This window comes from Phalacrocorax carbo, chromosome 17 (assembly GCF_963921805.1).
Source record: "Phalacrocorax carbo chromosome 17, bPhaCar2.1, whole genome shotgun sequence".
NCBI classification, from domain to species: domain Eukaryota; kingdom Metazoa; phylum Chordata; class Aves; order Suliformes; family Phalacrocoracidae; genus Phalacrocorax; species Phalacrocorax carbo.
This window is the reverse complement of record NC_087529.1, coordinates 7,281,260-7,301,708: the sequence shown is the minus strand read 5'-3', so window position 1 is coordinate 7,301,708 and position 20,449 is coordinate 7,281,260. Positions and strand designations below refer to the sequence as shown.

The window sequence follows — 20,449 nt, the reverse complement described above, 5'->3', positions numbered from 1 at the left end:
GTGGACTACCCTCCCCTGGGCAGGGAGGGAGGAGTAGGCTCCAAAAATAGGGGAGAGACACAGCTCTGTGGTAAGGGGTGGGGTGGGGAGAGACCAGCTGGATGTGATGAGATTGCATTAATTAAAATTGATTTAACTTTAAAATCTTTGGGCCTATCACACCATCTTAACTATTGCATAAAACTTTTCATTTTAATAATGCACTTTAGTCATGTCTCTTCTCATGTATGGGAGTGCTTGACACGGTTACACATGACCGAAGGCAGTCATTCTTCTCTTTGCTCTCACAGATAGCTTGGTCAGAAATACACATCCATTAATGATGACATGCTCCACGTGGAGAAATTATATCCTGTCTGATATGTTACTTGCATTTTCTTGGACAGATATGTGAGTTGCTGTATTTGTAAGAAAAACAGCATCACGGTTCCACTTGAGAGGCCTGCAGGTTGAAACTGGCCCATGGTGTTTGGATGGTAGGCTGAGTACTGTGATAGGAAAAACTTCTGACCTGAGCACCATTAATTGAAGATAAATAGATGCTGTAAGGAACAAGAACAAATGCTGCGAGAGAGATATGTTTGCTGGTCTGAGTATGATGAAAGCTAAAAAATGTCTTCCTATGAAACACTGTGGTTCAAAGGGCAAGAGCTGATTTACAGTCCATTATAATTTGTACATTTGGAAATTTGTTAGAGTAATTAAATGCTAATATAAAAAGGACATTCAAAGGGATAGCTTCCTTAAAGATTACTCTCAACTACCCAGGGTCAAAAGTAGATTATAAGTAATGCAGTTGAGAAGTTGGGTCTTTCTGGCTGAATAAATGTCACAACTGTGAAAAGTGGTAACTCAACTTTCTATATTTGAACATCTCATTATATTCTAGGCCATTGAAAGACACATTAGGTTCCAGAGAGGTGGCACGTAAGGTCTCATGCTGATAATCCATCCTTTAATTATTTTATGGAGGTTAATGTTGCTGTAGTAGATAGTAGCTTGGTCTTAGAAGTGAATAATAGGTTTTAGTAGAAATGAGTTTAATGGAAAATTAATAAAGCAGTGCAGAAGGGCTGAATTGCATAGGAAGGCTGGTGATGACGTCCACGCTTTTTTTTAGTATTGCTTTAAAGGCTTTATTTTGCATTTGGCTTCCAGGAAGCAAAACCTTTTCCTCTCCTATTATGTTCTCTGTTTCTAGTAAGGTTTGCCTCCTTTCTTCCCCCGCCCCCAGAAGAGTGCAAATGCACTTGAGGTGTAAGTAGATATCTGAGACCAGTCTCTCTCTAGACATAGGTTGTCTCCCACCTACATGTAAAAGTTTTCCAGGACCTCAGCTTTGACAGGGAACAGCTTTGTTCCTGTCTTCAAACCAAGTCTGGCGAAACTTGGTTTTGGCTTTGTGCCGTTGCAGGGTGTGTCTGTCGTAAGCTTGTGTGCATGCAGCAGTTTCATATCTGGCTTGGTTTGTAGGGAATGTGTACACCTGCATTGTTCCTGCCTGTCATCTGTGGGGATGGTAGCTTGAGCGACCAGGGGAACGTGCTCATTGACAAGATGGACGTTGCAGGGTGGTGGGGAGGGCGTCTGCAGATGTTTTGTCCTGTAGGTCCCGGCAGTGGCTATTGTGGAAGGAGAGAAGAAAGGCAAAGTGTGAGCAACTTCTTTCCTTAAGAGAAAAGCTGGTTGAACTTGGTGGTGTGGCTGGAGGTTGGCTTTGAGATCTTGAGCCAACAGGAGGGAGGCTGGGATCAGACAGGAGACCGGTCAGTGTAACACGAATCCAGATGTGCAGCAAGACAAAATGTAGCTGCAATGTAATGGAGAATCTCGATTCCAACTTGTTTATTGTGACAGTTGTTCACTTTGAAAAATTCAAATGTTTAAACTTTTCTCCTTTTCAAATGTAGCATCTCTGCTTTGTTCTAGCTGCCTACTTATGACTCATCATAGCCTTAACTTCCTGAAGAAAACTGAAAGCTTGAGGGAATTGCATGCATGTTTCCATTTCTAATATGCTACTATTGAATATGAAATAAGAAGGAAAATGTGCATGGAGTGAACATCAACATGGCTTTTAATGGCATGATAGCTTTTTTCTTTTCTTGGCTAAAACATCCTGGTTAATTAAACCTCAGCGTGATAAGTGTAGAGCTTATTGAGTGTAGGAAAACCTGCCTTGCAGGGAAATTGCTTGGGTTTTTTTAGTAGTTTTCTTCATCTACCCCTATGTTCCATTAAAATGGATGCAGGGGGAGAAAAAATTCAATGAAACCTAATATGCACCAATCGGCTTCTACAGCATGACAGTCCCAAATGCAACTTAATTTGGCTGATTTTAGTAGATTTAATGCTAGTGTCACTCCCTGACCTGGCACGAAGCAGAGGAGTCTCAGTAAAATTTGGTCCAAAATCTGTACTGGATATAGCAATCTGCTTCAGAGTCTTCTGTCCTCTTGATCCTGGTGATGGGTTTTGGACTCTGACCATGGCTTCACCTGCTCAGATACAGGGAGAGGTTTACCTGGGCAGGTTGCAATGTATGAGGGTCTAAAATGTTATCTTACTTTAGGATAGTGTCTATTTAGAGATAACCCGATAGAGTGTCAAGGATGTGCAGTCTCTAAACCAAGTTCTGGAGAAAATGGGACAAATATAGCTACTTGAGTCAAGTTCTGTGGGACTTAATCTGCCAGACGTCCTCTATGGTCAGAGGGAGGTGGCCTTCCAGGAGAGGAGTGCAGACACAAGCTTTCCTCTCTGACCTGGACAGCAGTAGCTGCACGCGGTGATTCATTTTCCCTTCTCTGGCATGTCTGACAAGACTGTGTGCACCCAGCGGTGACATAAGTGCAACTTAACTACTGTTTTTTGTAAGAAATGCATATTTTCATACTCCATGAATGGGTATAATATCTGTGCAAAATTTGTGCAGTGCAGCATGCCAGCATCAGCGTCAGCTGTGCAAACCTACTGCAGTGCTTAGGTCAGCTGTGGTTGAGAGCTTTGTCTTTCCAAATGCTGTTGAATTGCTGACTTACAATACAAGGCTAAAGCAAGACAGATTATTTGCCCTTGAGAGAAGAAACAATTGAGGTCTGTGAGCACATCTGAAGGCAAATAAGATGGGCTACTTAACCTAAAAGACAATGCTGCCCCCCCTCCTCCTCAAAAAAAACCCACCCCCAAAACAAAAAAAACCCCAAAGGGCAGTGTGAACTACATGTATGTTCAGGCTGTCGGTTTGGAGATGGTTCCTAACCATTACAGGAAAAAGATTCTGCAACCCTCTTCCTAGGAGAGTGAGGGGTAAAACTATAGCAAATATTTTAAAGATAGAGGTCAATGTATTTATGTGAATAACTTGCATGCGGCAATGCAGGTGGTAGCAGGGATTGTGTGCAATGGCCCAAGAAGTCCTTGCCTATTCCTACAGTGTTAAATGAACACTTGCAGAATATATAGCAAGCTGATACGTATGTATGTGTGCGTATACGTAGATATGTATAATATACATGAAGTGTGTATATATTTTATATTAAATATAAAGAGGCAGTCCCTGTACCTCATCTATTAAGAACTGGTTATCTACAATTTCTTTTAAATGCGCTGACTTTTGGCATTCACAGAGCTAATGAATACTCACAATTTTTGCCAGTTCTAATTTTAGCCACCTAGAGCCTTCATTACAGGACATGCACACAATTAAATAGCCTTCTTGAGAGTTTGCAAACTGTCTTTTCTCTCCACACTTACAGGCTTGAAATGATCAAAATAATTTTAAATGATCCTGTAAAGCTATACCAGGCTAGAAAAGCAATATAATAAAATGTCATTCTCATAATCTTAAGGTTTTGTGGTGGGCCCAGATTCTGGCCTGTGGTCTATGCGTGTGATTCGGTGAGGCTGAGAGCAACTTCTTTCTGTGAAATAGTTGTGCACCTTGTACAGGCTGGGCTCAAACTCCATGGGGCATGACCCATATCTGTCAACAGCAGCTGGTGCCCAAATGGACCTTTGAAGCATTTCAATGCCTTGTTTCAAAAAGAATCTGCTCTTTACTAAGTCACATGATGATAGTCCTGTTTTGTGGCATCCTAATTTATCGACTTCATGCATATGTTTTGTATCTGTGTGTTTATATACTCTCTGTGGTGTTTGCTACATCTGTCTAGCAAAATATGGTTTGTTTTTGAGGCTAGTAGGGGACCTGTGGAGACAATATTAAAAACAGACTAATGTGCACAGCAAGGTAGCGGTCCCAGGCAGAGCAAGCCCGGTGTCTGGCATCTCCTCCCCAGCAGGCGCTCTAATGGCTGTATTTGCACCCTGACTCCCTGGATCCCCGGCCCAGGCTGCCGGGAAGCCCTGCTCCCGCAGGATGCGTGCCTGTGTGTGAGCCACGCTCCTGCGTGGGAGCCGCACGGTGCCCTGGGAAGGGGTGCACCCCGTGCCGGTGCCGCAGTGTCTGTTGCGCACAGCCTCATGCACGCTGTGCCCTGATGCCTGCCCACTACCCTGCAAGCACGCACTAACGGGCCTACGGCAAGGGCAGAGAAGGCTCCAGCTCACTGAAATCGGGATTTGCGGATTTGAAGGCAATGTACAGTGCACTGCGTCTATAGTTTTAGAAATATGACTAGCTTTGCTATTCAAAGCAAGTACTTTTAAAAAATTCCCCCTACTTGCCTTTATCTGGACTTGCAGCATCCTAACTTAGTGGCTTTTCTTCAAGCTGTGCCGCTTGGGTGAACAAAAGGAGACTTTGGCTTTCCTTGTGAACCAACTCAGTTGACTGCAATCCCGCTCTGCTTCCCTGCAGCCCCTGGGGCCTTTGCTTCCAGGGAGGAACTGGGGATTGGAGACAGGGCCACAATACCCCACAGTGAGGCCCATGCCAGCGGGTGTGCTGAACACAAAGACCAGCCATGCAAGGAGAGCAAACAGGGAGACCCTCAGGCCAAAATGTGCTCCATGTCCTGTATTTTTTTTTTTAAAGCACCAATGATACACACGCAGAGGAAGTCCAGCTCCCTTTATATAAACGTCTTGTTTTATTAAAACTAGTATTTTCACTCAAGTTTTTAAGGAATCCTTTATTTCACATGAACAAAAACATCTTGCAGCAGGGCAGCCCCTTGGGCTGTGCGCTTTAGCCCTCTCCGAGCTGCTCCGGCAGCTCCTGCCCATGGGCAGGACCACGAGGCCGGCCGCCCCTGCATCGCACCACACTCCTTCCGCACAGCACACATGGCCCAGCGCGGGATGAAACAAACCGCAGGGAACTGCAGTGAGTTAGAAATAAAACACGCGTTGCAGCTGGGGTGGCTCTGGAGAGCAGCGATAAGCAGCTTAATGTTTTTCAGGTTGGACTGCCCAGGTCTTCCTCCAGGGATGGGAGGAGAGGTGGGATCTTGCCCATGCTGGAGCTGGCAGGGCTGGGGCTCATGTCAGTGCTGCCTGGCTGTGGCCACCTCTAGCACCAAGCGCACTCAGTGCAGTGACATTTGGTCCCAGCGTCTCCCAGGACCCACAGTGACTCTTCAGAAACCTGTGCAGAGCCCCTCACATAGGTGGCAGCCCCTCCTCTCCCACCCCTCTAGAGCCTTCTCTTTGCCCCTGGGGCCAGGTCTTGGGTTGGTTTGGGTCTGGTGACACCCAGGCATTTCCACCTCCAGCCATGCTGAATTTCTGCTTTCTCCTACATGTCCCCAGCCATGCATCTCATCATGGGGGATGCTGTGGAGCTCACATGGCCCAGGCCCATGCCGTTCCTGCAGGGGAGCCTGGGCACCTCTCTACCCAGCATCAGGACTCCTTTGCCCACTGGTGCTTTTCTCCCCCTGCACCTCTGACACTGCTGTGGTGGATGACCTAACCAGCAAATTAAGAAAGCAACTGATTCTCTTAAATGCCCAGATGAAAATTGTTGATCAGTGTTAAGGTGGGTTTTTTTGTTCCTTTCCCTTTTTACGTATGTGCATTTCCAACACAGTTGCTGTGAAGGCCCAGGCAGCCCCTGGCAGGTCTGTGATGGCAGTGAGGGTGAGAAGGCAGGATGCCCGCCGCAGAAGCAGGGGTGCTCTGCTGTGAAGTTCTGAGCCAGTTGTGCAGGGAGGGGCACACGCAGGTGGACGCTAATAGCCTTTGCCTTGGTTTATAACCCAATTTCCATCCTTCATTACTTGCCTTCTGGAGCATTTAGTGCCCTGAAGAACACCCAAGAGTGGAGAGAATTTGCACTGCTCAGCAGACTCCACAGTATCTTTGCTTTAACTGCTATAAAGCTCTGGTCTTTTTTTTTTCTTTTTTCTTTTTTTCCCCTCTTTTCTTTTTTTTAGAAAAAAATATTTTTTAAACACAGCAGAGTGTTACCAGGCTATCATCTTGGCACATACTCTCTGGGCAGCCCTGTGAAGTTTCTTCCCCTCAGGGCTTCATCCACTGTCAGGATGTATCTGTTGATAAGATCTTTCATTTCCTGGGTGAATGGCTCAAAATCCTTTTGCTTAGCACCAGACCGCTTGAAATTCCCATCCCTGTTGTTCTCGACGCAGAGCAGTCGGTCCTCTGTCACTGTCATATTCAGAAACTCCACCATTTCCTTCAGCTTGGGGATGAGGCTGTGCTTCAGGTCCTCATAGTGGATGACAAGCAGGTGCTTCCCGTACTTCAGCCAGTCCAGGACGTGGGAGGCCCACCAGGAGGCATAGCTGTTCACGAAATCGGGCCACTCTAGAGGACCAGAAACCAGGAAAATGACACCGTGTTAGACGTGCTGCTTTTCAACAGTTTTCCAAGTCTTACCTTGCGCAGCAAGACTGGAGCTGCTGGGCATGGTCTGATGTCGCTGGACGGGCATGTGCTGGGGGAATGCAGTGTGGCCAGCGGCTGGGGCACAGCAACAGGGCTTTGCAGCTACTGGCATGGAGACAGATGGTGCTTAAACCTGCTGCCTCCCAGTCACCTGAACCGTGTAGGATTTGTGGCTCTTAACAGGGCTCGGAGGTCATGGAGCTGCCAGGAGGCCCCAGGGGAGGGACAGGGCATGGCAGTGGCCAAGTAAGCAGAGCTGCAACTTTGCATCTTTACTGTGCCGTATCTGTAGGAGCTGAGCTCTCTCTGCACACCAGCAGCGTGTGCACCAGGCAGGCGGCTCCGTGCAGGGGCTCGGGGAGGGCAGAACCCCCCAGGGGAAGAGTTTGACTGAAAGCTGGTGAAGGGGTACAAGCAGGGAGGGCAGCGGGTCCCGCTTGGATAGTGCCTTAAGGAGTTCTTTGCTATGTAACTTCAAGAAGATTCTTTTACTTCTGTGGTTTTCCTACCCTTCTACCTCCATTTCAAGTGTAGACTGAGAAAGAGACAGGTTAATTTTTAATATATATGTAAACAAATAATCTATAGCAATTATATAATAATATATTAACTTTTTATTAAGTAAATGCAGCATTAAGACACTGATCTTGGCTGGGGCCCAAGGTGTTCCTGACTTCCAAATCTGTTGAATAACATATCTTTCTGCAAGCTTACCGGCCTGTTTCTGGGGAGAGTGGGTAAGGAAATAGGAGTAATAGGGAAGATTCTTCTGTTCCTGGCACGTGGGAGGGCTTTAAGGTCACTTGCCAGGATCACTGGGACAAAATTTACTGAATTATTTTCCCACTTTTGCCTTGGGCGTTAATGACACCTCAATCTCTATTTACTGTCTGGGATAATTTAATTTTCTGAGGGTCAAGATAGTCTTAGCTAAAGCTTTTGGGCTGGACAAAGAACATTTGTGGCTGAAATGTAACAGTTTGTAGTTTGCAGTACTGGAAAGCCATTCCCTCCAGACTTTTTCCTTTTTCTAAGGGCTGTTTTGTCTGTTTTTGAATAGGTTTTAGCTGTGACTGATGAAAGGTGATACAGGAACCAGGGAAAGAAATATGCTGTGACAGAGGACACTTCCCCTAACCCTCCACATCCACGTGCTGCGTGGTTTGTCAAGCTACAGCTGTAATACCTAAAATATACATGAGGAGAAATGCAAGCCCAATCTCTTCTCTGCTGCAGAGTCTGAAAGCAGCAGTGTGTTCAGTGGGGAAATTGTAGGCACACCATCCAGCTTGCCAGTCAAATGCATGAAGCATGGCAGGCATATTCTGAAGCCTTTTCATGTGGTCAAGGAACACTGACTCTCAAGCCCCCTTATTGCTATTGTCTGTATTTATCTGCAGTGCAGTAGCACCTGTGCAGTGCTGTAAAGTTTCCTTCAGGGAATGTCATGTTCCATTGAATCCTCCAAATCTTAAATTAGATTTCTCACAGTTATTAAATGCTGCAGGGGCAAATTTTCTTCACCTCACATAGCTTGGCAAATGGGCTCTGCACAGGGGGGTTGTACCTGGATGTGTTTTCTCTGCCAAACTGTATGATGCCAGCAATGTTGCTGAATGCCTGTGGCCGCAACATCGGCGCTGCACTATCCTCCTCTCTGTGGTGGTGGGTGTATGGCAAGACCACAACCACTCCCAAAGTGCAGGTCTGAGTGCTTTTGGGACTCATGTCCCACTGAATTCATTTGCAGCGCTCGCTCAGGTCCCAGTGCATTATCCCCTTCCCAGCATGCCGAGAAGACAAGCTACAAACCGTCCAAAGCTGGCCAGGGCACGGGCGCCCCCAGCCCATGCCAGGCCAGTGGGTTACCTTTGCTCTTCCAGTTGCGGTCGGTGGCGTAGCCCAGGTGCCCGGCGTATTTCCTGTTGAACTCCGCCATCAGCGACTTGTACGGGTTCCTTATCAACAGGATCGCCGAGTCAAACATTTCAATCTCTGTCTTGCCGCTTTCATGTGTTTTCACACAGATGGTCCTTCTACTTCTCCAGTGGTCTTTTTCTCCTTTAAAACCTGTTTTGCAAAACAGGATTTTTCACCCGATTATTTGTCTGTGCATTTTCACACTCCAAAATGTTCTCTACAGTTGTGTGAAACTGTTGTGAAAGTACCAGTCAATTAAACCCATCACCCAGGACCTGGCACCAGGGCTGAATGTTATTCTTGACCTCCCACTGACCTTGCAAGGCTTATTGACTTTATTGGATTTGGAACCATCTTCCTGTGTGCTTCTCCAAGCCTGCTGTAAGGAGGAGCCTGTCCCTGGCTGGAGCCCCGGCCGCTGAGTGGGGGCATACGCAGGGAGGCAGGCTTTCCTCCACTGGGAGAACTTTGTCAGGACCTTGCTGCAAAAGGGCTGTTTTTCACAGGTCCAATGCTTGGCACTTGCTAAATACTGTGCCCCATCAGGATACAGTCCTCCCAGAATAATTAGTAACATTCAAAAATCCAACCCTTGTGTTTCATGTCATACTGAAGTGTCTCACCCTCGGGGTTTAGTCAACTTTTTTAGTCATCTGGTCTTTTGGACCAGGCTTTTAGATGGGAGCTGCGTGCACACACGTGCACAGCAGCACCGATGCAGACGACACACAGATTTTGCAAATTGAGAGCCTGGCTGTTCGTGAAAGTAGCTGCCTGTCAGGCTTAGCGTGCTGCTGGAGCAGTCCCTGCTGCTGGAGCAGTCCCTGCTGCTGTCTGCACCATGTGAGACTGCTCGTTCCAGGCACGCGTTTGAGTTTTACCGAACGTGCTGACAGTGCCGGCCTTTGCTGGCTCCAAGGAGAAGGGTGCCAGAGAGGGTAAATAAAGCTTTGCCTTGGAAGGGCTTTGTGTGTCCCATCCCTCCGGATACAGTACCTTTGTTGTAGAGAGCTCCATCAAAGTAATAGCTTCCCGTGTAGTATCCTGTAGCATGCTCTATCAAATGGCGAGCCCATGTATTCCCAGCCCCAGGAAAGCTCGACAAAGCAACGAACCCTTTGGATTTGGTGGTTAAGAATTTCCTGTCCGTGCAGCGGGTGTCTGTGAGTACAGAAGATATTTTATTGTTAGCACTGTGGCTTTTTAATAATTCCACTGACAGCTCTTGATTACAGGGTTTATTGCTTCTTTCTTCTCTCTCTTACGAATATAGGATATCAATTTAAGTCCAGTTGTGAGTCAGCTACTTCCCAAAATTAATTCAGCCATAAGAGGCCAAAGAGATTATCCTCAGAAGAGGTTTTCGCTGGTTTTGTGTTAGGCAACGCTTTTTTGATAGAGCTGCGGCAAACCATTGTACTTGCCAGCAAGTTGTGATAAAAGCCCCTTGATGCCTGTTTGTTAATGGCTATTTGCCTGGCAGGTTGGCTCTTCAATGAAACCTGAAATGTGCCATTACATGTGGAAACTGTGAATTTTATAATGCAGGAAAACGCCCCCCTACTGAAAGGAGCTGGAGGTCAGTTAAACCTCTAGGTTGGCGTTCCTCTCTGACGGGGCCAAGGCAGTGACAAGCCCACGTTTTGTTAGTCTCTCATGAGGGCTAGACACCTGGTTTCCATACACGCTTTTGTAAATCCTAACCTTTTTTCTTAGTGCACCAATAAAAGCAAGGATAGGATGAGAACCAGTCTTGACCCTCTGTGACAATTCAACGAGAAGCCAGAAAATAAATTAGGAATTACTCTCTCCATTCTTCAAAGCAACCTCTAGATGAAGCCTTGGCTAGAAAGTGCCAGCACAGTCCAGATGAGGCTGTCTTCTGCTACTACTGATCCACACAGATGTGGAAAGTACTAGCAATTTCATGAAAGCAAGCCTTTTTCTTGATCTTTTCATGTGCATGTGCTGGTGTCCACAGTTTACCTCTGACTGGGAGATGGAAAAAATAATTAAAAAAAAAAGGTGTCGGGTTAAAAAAAGGTCAGCACCAATTCAGAAAAGCATGTAATTTGTTTAATTTTAGGCCTGTGAGAAATTTCACTGGACTCAATGCAACTCATTGCATGGGTAAAGTTGCCAGTGCAACATAAATGCTTTACTGGATTGGAGCCTTACTCTCTGCTTTATTTTCTGGCTTTCAAACATGTAGGCAGATGAATATTTTAGAGGAAGATGGGTAGAACAAAATTAGAGCCTGCAGAGCTGCCTTGGTGGCTGCATAGCATGGGGTCTGGGTGTGCATTTAATGATTGTGGCTGGAATCAGAGTATGGGGTCCTCGGCCCTGGCTGTCCGGGGTGCTGCATGGCTTGGGGTCTGCCTTCCCAGGGTCTGCCTTGTCCTCTCCATCTGCAAAATAATTCTGTTTTTCCAGGGTTGGGGGAGGCTGTGCTGCTTAATGAGAGAATGGAAAGCTGCATATTTACAAGTGTGATTGCAAGGGCGGGGATTTCTCTAAGGGCTGTTACATAAATTCCTGCCTGTATTGTGGTACCAACCATTGCGGTTAAGACTGCTGTAAACTCGGTCACTTCTACCCACTGCAGAAGGGGCACAGGGGCTATTTCCAGCAGTGGTGGGTCTGGCCCTGGCACGACGAGTCTGGAGCTCGTACCTTGCACCGGCGTCTGATAGACAAGGCAGTATTTTCCGTCGGCAGTGCTGCTGGCATTGTGCATCCCGCTGCAGAGCAGCCCGTCTGCGCTGTCATGCAGCGAGAAGCGCCCGGTGGGGTAGCCGCAGTAGCACTCCCGCCCTCGGATGACTGCCAAGGGAAACTCCTACGAAAGGGAGAAAATAGATCAGTGCGTAAATGCCGTGGCATCAACAGCCTGTGGGGAATGCTGCTGCTATACAAAGAAAAATAAATCTTCACAAGGCCACTGTCAAGATCAAAGCAGTGTTTGATATATCATGGTAAAGCTTATGCTGCTTATACTACTACTGTCTTTCATACGGCAATTGCTTAAAAATCGGTTTCTAGACACAAGCCTTGTAAAGCTTGAATATTCACAATATTCTGGGTTTTTTTCATTATTCATACAAATAACTTTATAATATTCCTGCAGCACCTAGTACCTAATTCCACCTGCAAAACATCAGTATGGGAAAAGTTGTTCTTATTTACCCCCAAAAATGAGCATTTTGAGTTGTATCATCTTTTAAACTTCCATTTATATTCCCCCAAACTGAGGAGTCAGATGTTAAAAGGTTTGCCTTATTGAGTTGATTTTACCAGTTTGTGTGGAGGAAACTTGCCCTTAAAGAATTTAAGCGAAGAAGGAAATTTGGACCCGCTAACTGCTGCAATCGTGTTTAAAAATAAAAGGAAAAAAGTCAAACCATAAAAAAAAGTATGTGTCTCAGCCTGACTTCTTCACAGTTTGCAAAAAATGAATGTGCATAGGGGGGCTGCTATAGAATTTGAGAGCTACTCTGTATATTTTTGGAAAAGCTATTTAGAAATACGATACCCAGTAATTTTTGGTACATCTACTCAGAGGGACTGAGCTGGTGGTGAACGTGGGGCTGCACCAGGAAAGGCGGGGGGACCTGCGGTGCCTGAGTGCAGCCGTAGCTGTACCCGGTGCCGGGAGTGAGCTAAGGGCATGCACGGCTCTGCCTGCTGGTGCACGCAGGGTTAGCTCAGCTGGCACCTGAGCTCTGTCTTTAGGCACAGGCTCTTCTTGTTCTATGTTACTTTGCTTCTAGGTAGGGAAACCACGTATAAAATCCAGACTGACCGCTGCAAATGACAGGTATCTCAGCAGGGTGTAAAATATGCAACTACAGGAAAATTATAAGTAGCATTCATTTCAAGGAAACAATTCCCAAGGAAGTTTTCTGCCTGTAAGAAATTTCTTTGCAATGGATTTGATGAAAAGTAATTCAGGTTTTTTTATACAAGCCTTACCCAAAGCAGGCAACAGGCTGCAAAGCAGTGTTGCTGGGTGGCAGACCAGTGAGGCTGGGCTAATACTGGTGACAATTAAGAGAAGTTTGAGGGAATCGTGTCCTAATTATTTGCTGAAGAAATTAGCAGTTTCTTATGTGGTCTATAGGCAAAACACACTCACTACTTTGCTGAATCTGGCCCTATAATTCAGTCTTTTTCCTCTTTACTGGGACAGCTGGGGTTGCTTTTCCTTGAGTTTCCACCCCCCCACCCCCCCCACCTACCCCCCCCCCGATGGACTGCTCAGCGGCGCAGGGGTGCATCGGCATGCAGAGATGGGCTTGGTGCAGCCACAGAATGGCTGGAGGAAGCTCAGGGGTTATTTGAGCGCAGAGCGTTCAGTTCCGCCTATTCCATATCAACACTTTTTGCCTTTTAAAAGTCTTTTGGAGTCTGGGACTGCATGACAGGACTGCTGAGCAGCTTATCTCTCACTCTTCCCCACGTGTTCATCCTCTGATAAGGAGTCAAATACAACACATGTGCCATCTGTGCCCAAACAGCCAACGTTTGCTTAGCGAATGAGATATGACATTGTCAAAAACTATTTACAGATTTGATCCAAGGGCAAAATAGTTCTGTTTCTGCCTGCAAACAGAAATTTTTCCTTTACAATAAAGCAGTGTTTCTCAGTTTGAGAAATTAAGTGTCCCCGCCATTAAACACAGCCTAGAATAAAAATATTCCTTGTACCTCATGCCAAGTGGCGCCTGCAAGCGATCGACTTTTCTGGGAGGCTGGAGGTTTTGTGGAGACCTAAGCAAACGCTTCCCCGGACTTGTGTGTCTGCGGAAGCACGGGTCAATACGGAGCTGTTCTGCAGCCGCCCTGCCTGGGGCTCGGGGCAACGGGGGTGCAAGGTGCTCGGCCCTTCGGGACGCGGGGTGGTCGGGCTGCCCCCCACCTGCGCAGCCTTTCTGCTGCTCGGGCAGCGATTGGTTGGAGGTAAGGGGAGAAAGGGAGCAGGCTTCACAAGGGAAAGTTTCAGTGGTGGCAGCACAGACAGGGAAAGCAGCACGAGAGTAGTTCTGGGGATCACACCAGGATCCACAGTGCCGGCGCAAAGCGCTGTAATCAGCTGGCTGATTATTTGGACTGTGCATCTACCTGACGCGGTGCACAAAGTAATTGCAAAGTAATGTATTCAGTCTTGACTTTCCTACAGTATTTAATCAAAACTACCAGCCATCCACTCTGCTCACCTCTGCGTTTATGTAAGCCCCAAGGCATGGTTATGGCTTTAAGCAACCATGTAACTGTTAAGTTCAGGGCTAGTCCTTAAACTGAGCAGGCGTCCAAATCTGCGATGCTTCAGTTAAACACAGGCGGACCACCAGAGAAATCTGCAGGTCTGTGGATAAGCATTTTTCTGGATTGAGCATGCGTTGACAGGCTCAGGTGTCCCATCCTGCAAACTCTCATTCAGTGAGAGTTGATGTCAGTGGAATGATTTACATAAGAATTAGATGAAGCCTCAACAGGTAGTTTAAGTGCTGTAAGGAAAGTAATTGTTCTCCAGTAACAACACAGATGATGTGATGATACATGATCAACACACATGACAACAATCACTGTTTTTTATTAGATCATATCCAAATTAAGAATTATGGATAGATTAAAAATACACTTATCTGTTTCTACTCTAATCACTCTGCTGAATTCCTTTCTTTTCCAACTCCTATACTATCTCTCCTATCTGATGCAGCTAAAATTTTTCTCTGAATCTACCAAAAAGAGTGAGAGATGGGGGGCTAATCATGGAAGGAGATTTGTCTCCCAAGTAAACACAATGGGTTTGGTTTATTTAAAAGTGGGCGCGTTCATTGTGCAACAAAGCTGGAAGACATTCTTGAAGGTTACATTGAACTGCTTATTCTAAGAGCAAAGAATAAATCCCACAAAGGCAATCACATCCTTGTCTTACGCTGTGATCTGCTGAGGTCAGGGGACAATTCCTCAGTGCACTATTACACCCAGTGTGACCCTCATCTGAAATACTCCTCTCTCACTGCTGCCATAAAGCTGTGGTTATCTGTGCCAGCTGAGGTTCTGGCCTACTTACCTTTGTTTTATTGTGTTTTAAAAAATAAAAAATCAAAATGAATGTATGGAAACACTTTGTATGAATTCTACAACGGGATATGGATCAAAATCTAAGGAGTCTTTTGTTTATGGGTAAATAATGGCATGTAGCTGCATCTGGAATCCAAAACAGCAGGTCTGTTTTTGAAACTAAAAGGTTGCTGTATTCTGTATCTTGCAGTATGAAGAAAAGAAAAAGCACTTTAGAGCTAGTAGTGTTCAGGTATGCAAACCTGCTGGCATGGCTTTTGGATGCTTTGAGATACTGGGGTTCTCTCCTCAACAGTGTTCTCCAGGATTGTGTTCTTATCGTCACCAATGGCATATGGCAGCTGAGTCGTAAAAGGACTGTTTATTTAAAAATACAAACTCAAATGGAGACAGCTCATTTAGTATGCAGGTTGGCTTATAAAAAAGCATATATGAAAATTATGGTTTCTGGCCAAGGGACCTAGCACAGAAACACGTTCCTGGATCTGTGTTGTGGTGTGATAATGGGTTGCTATTAAGCCATGTCATCACTCTGTTAATTAAGAAAGAAATTGATAATTAAGGTTTCATCTGAAGTTGTTACCTCAAATTCATATCTCAAATGCTTCCAGGGGCTGGCCCTACCATTTCGTATGCACAAAGCAATTTGCAGGGCTAACAAACGAATATGGTGTGCCTCAATCTGCTTTTCTTCTAAGTCCCAAAGAGCAAAAGACTTATTCATGTGTTTAAGCATCCAACTAGTTCCTTTTAAAAAGCCCACTGGCTTTGTCAGACTACATAGAAATTGGTGGGATAATTCCCTTCAGGAGGCCTGAGTATGTTGCTATCGGCTAGGAAGCTGTCCATCTTATATTTGAAAGGAAAGGAACCAAAGTTGGAAAAAACATTTGTAGTGTCATAACAGGACTTGTCGTGGTATCTAGAGTTAAAGCGCAATCGGTGTGTAACAGTTGGACTTGCGGATACGCCGTTGCTGCTGCTTAAGTGGAGGGAGACCTTGCCAGTCTGTTTGTAGGAAAATATTCTCTAATAGTCATATTCCAAAATTTTTGGAGACTACTATTTCCCAAAGGGTAGCAATGGTGCCTAGCAGAGCTAAAGTGGGGGTGGGGGAGGATAAGAGAGGGGTTACCTGCACCGTTTTAGGGAAGGAATGAGGGCAGTACCAAACCTTTTCTTCACTTGCTTTCAGTACCTTTTCCTCTTAACATTAACATTTCTGCAGCCCTCTCCATGCCCTCTGTGCAGAGTGTCATGCTAATGTGGCACATTTCGGTTGTGGTCCTGTTCCTGTCCTTCTCAGTCACCAGTAATTTGAGATGCTTCCACTTTTTGGCTCCATGACCAGAAATCCTTGAAGGTACTACATTTCTGAAAAACCTACTTATTTAAAAAAGTCATGTCCCAAAACCAGAATGGCATGACTGTGCTTAAAAACATCAACCACATGTTAGAGCATGTCTGGAAACAAGTTCTCCAGATATTTCATACCATTCTCCCAGATAGAGAAACAATAATTAATTGCACTTCTTCAGTAACTATTAATACAATGATTTTACATGTGGGTAAACTGACACAGAAAGATCAAGATACTTTTTTCAACCATTAAACAATAGATTAATGGCAGAGCTTGGGAAGAATTGCTCATTAATTCCTGCTTTACTGAGCACTTACATGCATAGAGGGTGTGAGGGTGTGTTTGTATGCATGTCTGTAAGGTACCATACACAGGGTATATGGGTGATTCACTGCAATTCGCTGCACAAAGTTAATTCCGTGATGCATGCTTAAAACACTGATGAGCTGATATAGAGGACATGTTGACTGGGAAAATCTTCCCCACTCTGCCTAGTAATTAAGAAGATTTGTTGTTCATGCCTTAATAGTTTTAATCAATTTTGTGATGTTAGAAGACAAAGTAATTGAAGGTTCTGTTTAGTGCATGAGGCTGAACGTGGCTGCAGGCTAAATCTGACCACACAGTGAACCCTTCTCCGTACAAAAGAAAATAAGCCCCATCGGAATGGGGAGGAAGGGAAGGGAGCCAAACACAGCAACAGCCACTAAAGCAGAGGGTGCCCTGGGCCAAACGTTCCTGCCTGTGAGGATACCTGAGTCTGTCAGAGTCAAACTCCTTCAGTTTTCAAATCTGTGGTCTTACTCTGCGATAAGTGTGGAGGATGAGCCAAGGTGATGCTTCAGGCCAAGAGTGTGCGCAAGGACAACAGGTGTTGGTATGTCCCTTCTTGCCTTCTGTCCAAAAGGCAGTAAGCACACAACTGACTTCATTCACTGTTTTCTTCTAGTCTTATGTATACACATGAAGTTCTACAATAATTTCATTTTAAATTAGAATAAGTTAGATTTGAATTACATAGGTTCCAGTGAAAGTTGTATAAATTTGTCCAGTGTGGAAAGAGACACATTGGTATAAAAGTACCAGGAAAGTCCACCTGATTTCAGTGTGCTTATCTGCTAAAATTTTTCTCTGGCAGGTTTTTTTTTTTTATATTTAAGATTGTATCGTGTTCCTAGCGGTGTAAAAATTGTGTGTAGATACCTCAGCATTAAATCCCCATTTGCTATGGCAGTGCCTGCTGCTGCACTGTCAAGGAGCCTGAGGCCACAACAACCACCCTGGAAGCAAGCACGCAGGGCTGCACACATGGAGGGTGCTGGGGATCGCTTCTCCCTGCAGCACCCTCGAGTGGCTCCCTGAGAGCTGAACGGGGACCAGCTCCCGAGGGGGCACTGGAGCTACGTTTTGGGTGCTGCCAGCCCACATCCACCCTCCAGCAGCGTGTTTCCCCATGAGCTTCATCCACCCAGGTCTCCCCCGGGGTCAAATATGGCTCTGGGCTCAGATTGAATGTGGCACAGAAATGGTATCGATTTTCTCATGGTTGATACTCGTCACTTGGAATGGCTTTTCTGTGCATTATGTTTAGTGGCATCACTCTGATGGCTTTCCCTCCCACCTTCCCCAATCGAGAGAGCAGTTGGACCAGACAGATGCATCACTGGGTATTTACTCTGATGGGTTTTGTCCTTTAGAAATTCATTTACAAATTCAAAGCTCTAAGGCACTAATCTCTGTTATTCTCTTGGTAGATCAAAATTTAAAATAACAAAAAAGAAGAAAGGATGCGAAATGAGAACTGTTCTTACTTTCTTGGAGCAAAATTCAGAGCACATCTCCACCGTCAAATTGGGCTGTATCAAAGAGGCTGGAAAGGTGTCTGTTAAATTTTCTGGAGCTCTAAAACATCCTCGATAGATAACATTCCTCCCTGCAGGGATATGAAATAGGTTTCTCTTGAGAAAACAATGTCCGTAGTATCCTGCCTCTTTCACAAAGAACAATATTAGGTTCAGAAGATAAAAATAACAAAATAAATTTTATATTCCAAATGCTGTAGAAATAAGAGAAACCACGATATACACTAGAAAAATGTGTACCAAATCTTGTGGTATTGAAAGGAGCACATGCCTTTAGCTTTGTACTAACCACTGAAAGCAGGGCTGCAGCAGAGAGTTTAAATTAAATTCCACCAGTGGAGGGCATTGCTATTGTTCGCAAGTCCAAGTTTTCTTTTGAAGACGTGCCTTCCCCTGAAAGACTTAAAAGCCCTGATAAAAATCTACAAAGCTTCCCATGATCTGCACCGGAAAAGGAAAAGAATTTAAACGAATCCTGAAAGCCCCCACAGGGAGCCACCTTCCTGCACATCTGCTCAGTTGCTGAGCTATCCCTCTCCTCTTCCCACTCTTTCTTTTCAGGGCAAGGGAGTTTGCTGGAGCCTTCAAAATCTAAACTAGGCTTCTGTAAGCTGTTCAGGGAGAACAGCTTTCTTCAAGTCTTTAGCAACAGCCTCTGATCTCACCTGCCTCTGTATAAATGCTAGTGAGCTTGGCAGAATTGCTCCATTTTTTGCATCACTGTGATTGAAGTCAGGATTTGGCCCAATTACTTGTTACAAGCAGCAATACAATTTTCCCTCCTGCTTAAGAGAGAAATGTCCCCTGAAAGAACGAAACAAAACCTCAAAGCTCACATGGAAACTCACTGCTCCAAATAAGGCCATGTATTTGCAAGGACGAACTAATGGTAATGAAGAAAATGACATTGTGTGGGGTTACAGAAAGAAAAGTCTGCTTCTTCTATGACACTTTTGTAATTCTTGGGATTTTGTGGGCTCCACAAAGGTGGAAAATATGTTTACTTCATTGCCGTGTGCTCTCTATTGACAGAATTTGGCTAGCATGACTCAATAGGGAGAAAGGTGGATTTGGGAATGAGTTGGGTTGTCTGAGTCCAGATCCACACCCAGTGGCTAACTTAATACTCACCAGAACTGATGTGGGAAATGTGTTAGATGATAGGAGAGATGCAGTGCAGTTTTGAAGGAAAAATTTGGTTCTGCATGAATTTCCTGGTAGAAGCGCCCAGATTCTCCAGTGTAAGCCAAGAGCAAAATCTAAGGAGAAGCTGCTTAAAAAATGTTCTAATAACTCTTCAGACCAGTTACTAAAAGCAATGCTGTATCTTTGGGATCACTCAGGAGATGAGAAAATAAAATAACTTCATGCAAGCTGGGGGGGAAACAGGAGTCTCCCTGGGACAAGATCACTGCAAGCATGGCACTAAAGGATAAAGAAACAAGTTTTTTGGCTTCTCAGGGTGCTCTTGAAAGACTTCCTACTAAATCTCACACTAGTATTTAATTCCTGAAACAAAAGGTTTATGAACATGTTCAGAGTTGTCTCAGCAGGTCACGAATAAAGCTTGAACTGACCACACCGGCCCTTGGGAGGGAGCAGGGTTTGCAGAGAACCCACAGACCGCACTGGAAATGTGCTGTATTTATGCTGTTTGCCTGCTTTCTGAGGAAGGGTGGCTGAATCCTGCTCCAAGGAAAACAGCACTCTGTGCCACAATGGTCCCCGGGCTGCAAAAGCTGCAAACTGGAGCTTATTTGGATTGACTGGGACATGGGGGCACAAGCCCCACAGCACAAGAGCTGAACAGCACAGGAGTTGTACACCTCATGGCACCCAGGGAGCCAAGGTGGGAACAGAGGGGAGCCGGCAAACCCCATGTCTAGGAAGATTTAAATAGAGATGCCTCTGGATCTGTTTTGCATAAGGAGGAGCCTTATGCAAGGTCTGTTCTCTATATTACATAGCGTAAATCATGGATGCCATTACAGTTTCAGAGTTACTTTCCAATATACTTGTTCATCGTGATTAATGCTTCTGTTGGTCCCTCAGCTTGTCTGTGGGATTCTTCAAACAGTCAAATATCAGGTATTACTAAGGGCAAACAAAATACAAATCTAGCTCCAGGCTAGGCTAATTTGGTGACTAATTCATTAATGCTTAGGAAAAGGTGGCATTAATTTTTTTCTTCTGAAATATGTATATATATTTTATGCTGAAGACTTAAACAGTGATGCATGTCCCGGGAAACCTGACAATGTGCCTGTCAGCCTGACACTAGCAATTTAGGTCTGTGTTCCTTTGATATATAATTTATATGTAGCTGGGTGGATTATTGTACAAACCTTGACTTGTCTTTAAGAAGAAATGAAGTAGCATCAATACTGGCGCAGCCTAAGGT

General features: G+C 45.1%; 1 protein-coding gene across 3 annotated transcripts in view; it reads right to left on the bottom strand.

The window, feature by feature from the left end:
* Positions 1–5,025: 5,025 nt before the first annotated feature.
* WSCD1 (WSC domain containing 1) overlaps positions 5,026–20,449 on the bottom strand; it is a 33,666-nt gene continuing 18,242 nt past the window's right edge. For all 3 annotated transcript variants that reach the window (XM_064467734.1, XM_064467736.1, XM_064467735.1), the window contains 5 exons: positions 17,998–18,119; positions 11,413–11,578; positions 9,733–9,897; positions 8,686–8,886; positions 5,026–6,735 (listed from right to left, as the gene is read on the bottom strand). In XM_064467734.1, coding sequence (XP_064323804.1) covers positions 6,383–6,735; positions 8,686–8,886; positions 9,733–9,897; positions 11,413–11,578; positions 17,998–18,119 — 1,007 coding nt within the window. In that variant the 3' untranslated portion in view covers positions 5,026–6,382. The remainder of the gene's footprint in view (positions 6,736–8,685; positions 8,887–9,732; positions 9,898–11,412; positions 11,579–17,997; positions 18,120–20,449) is intronic.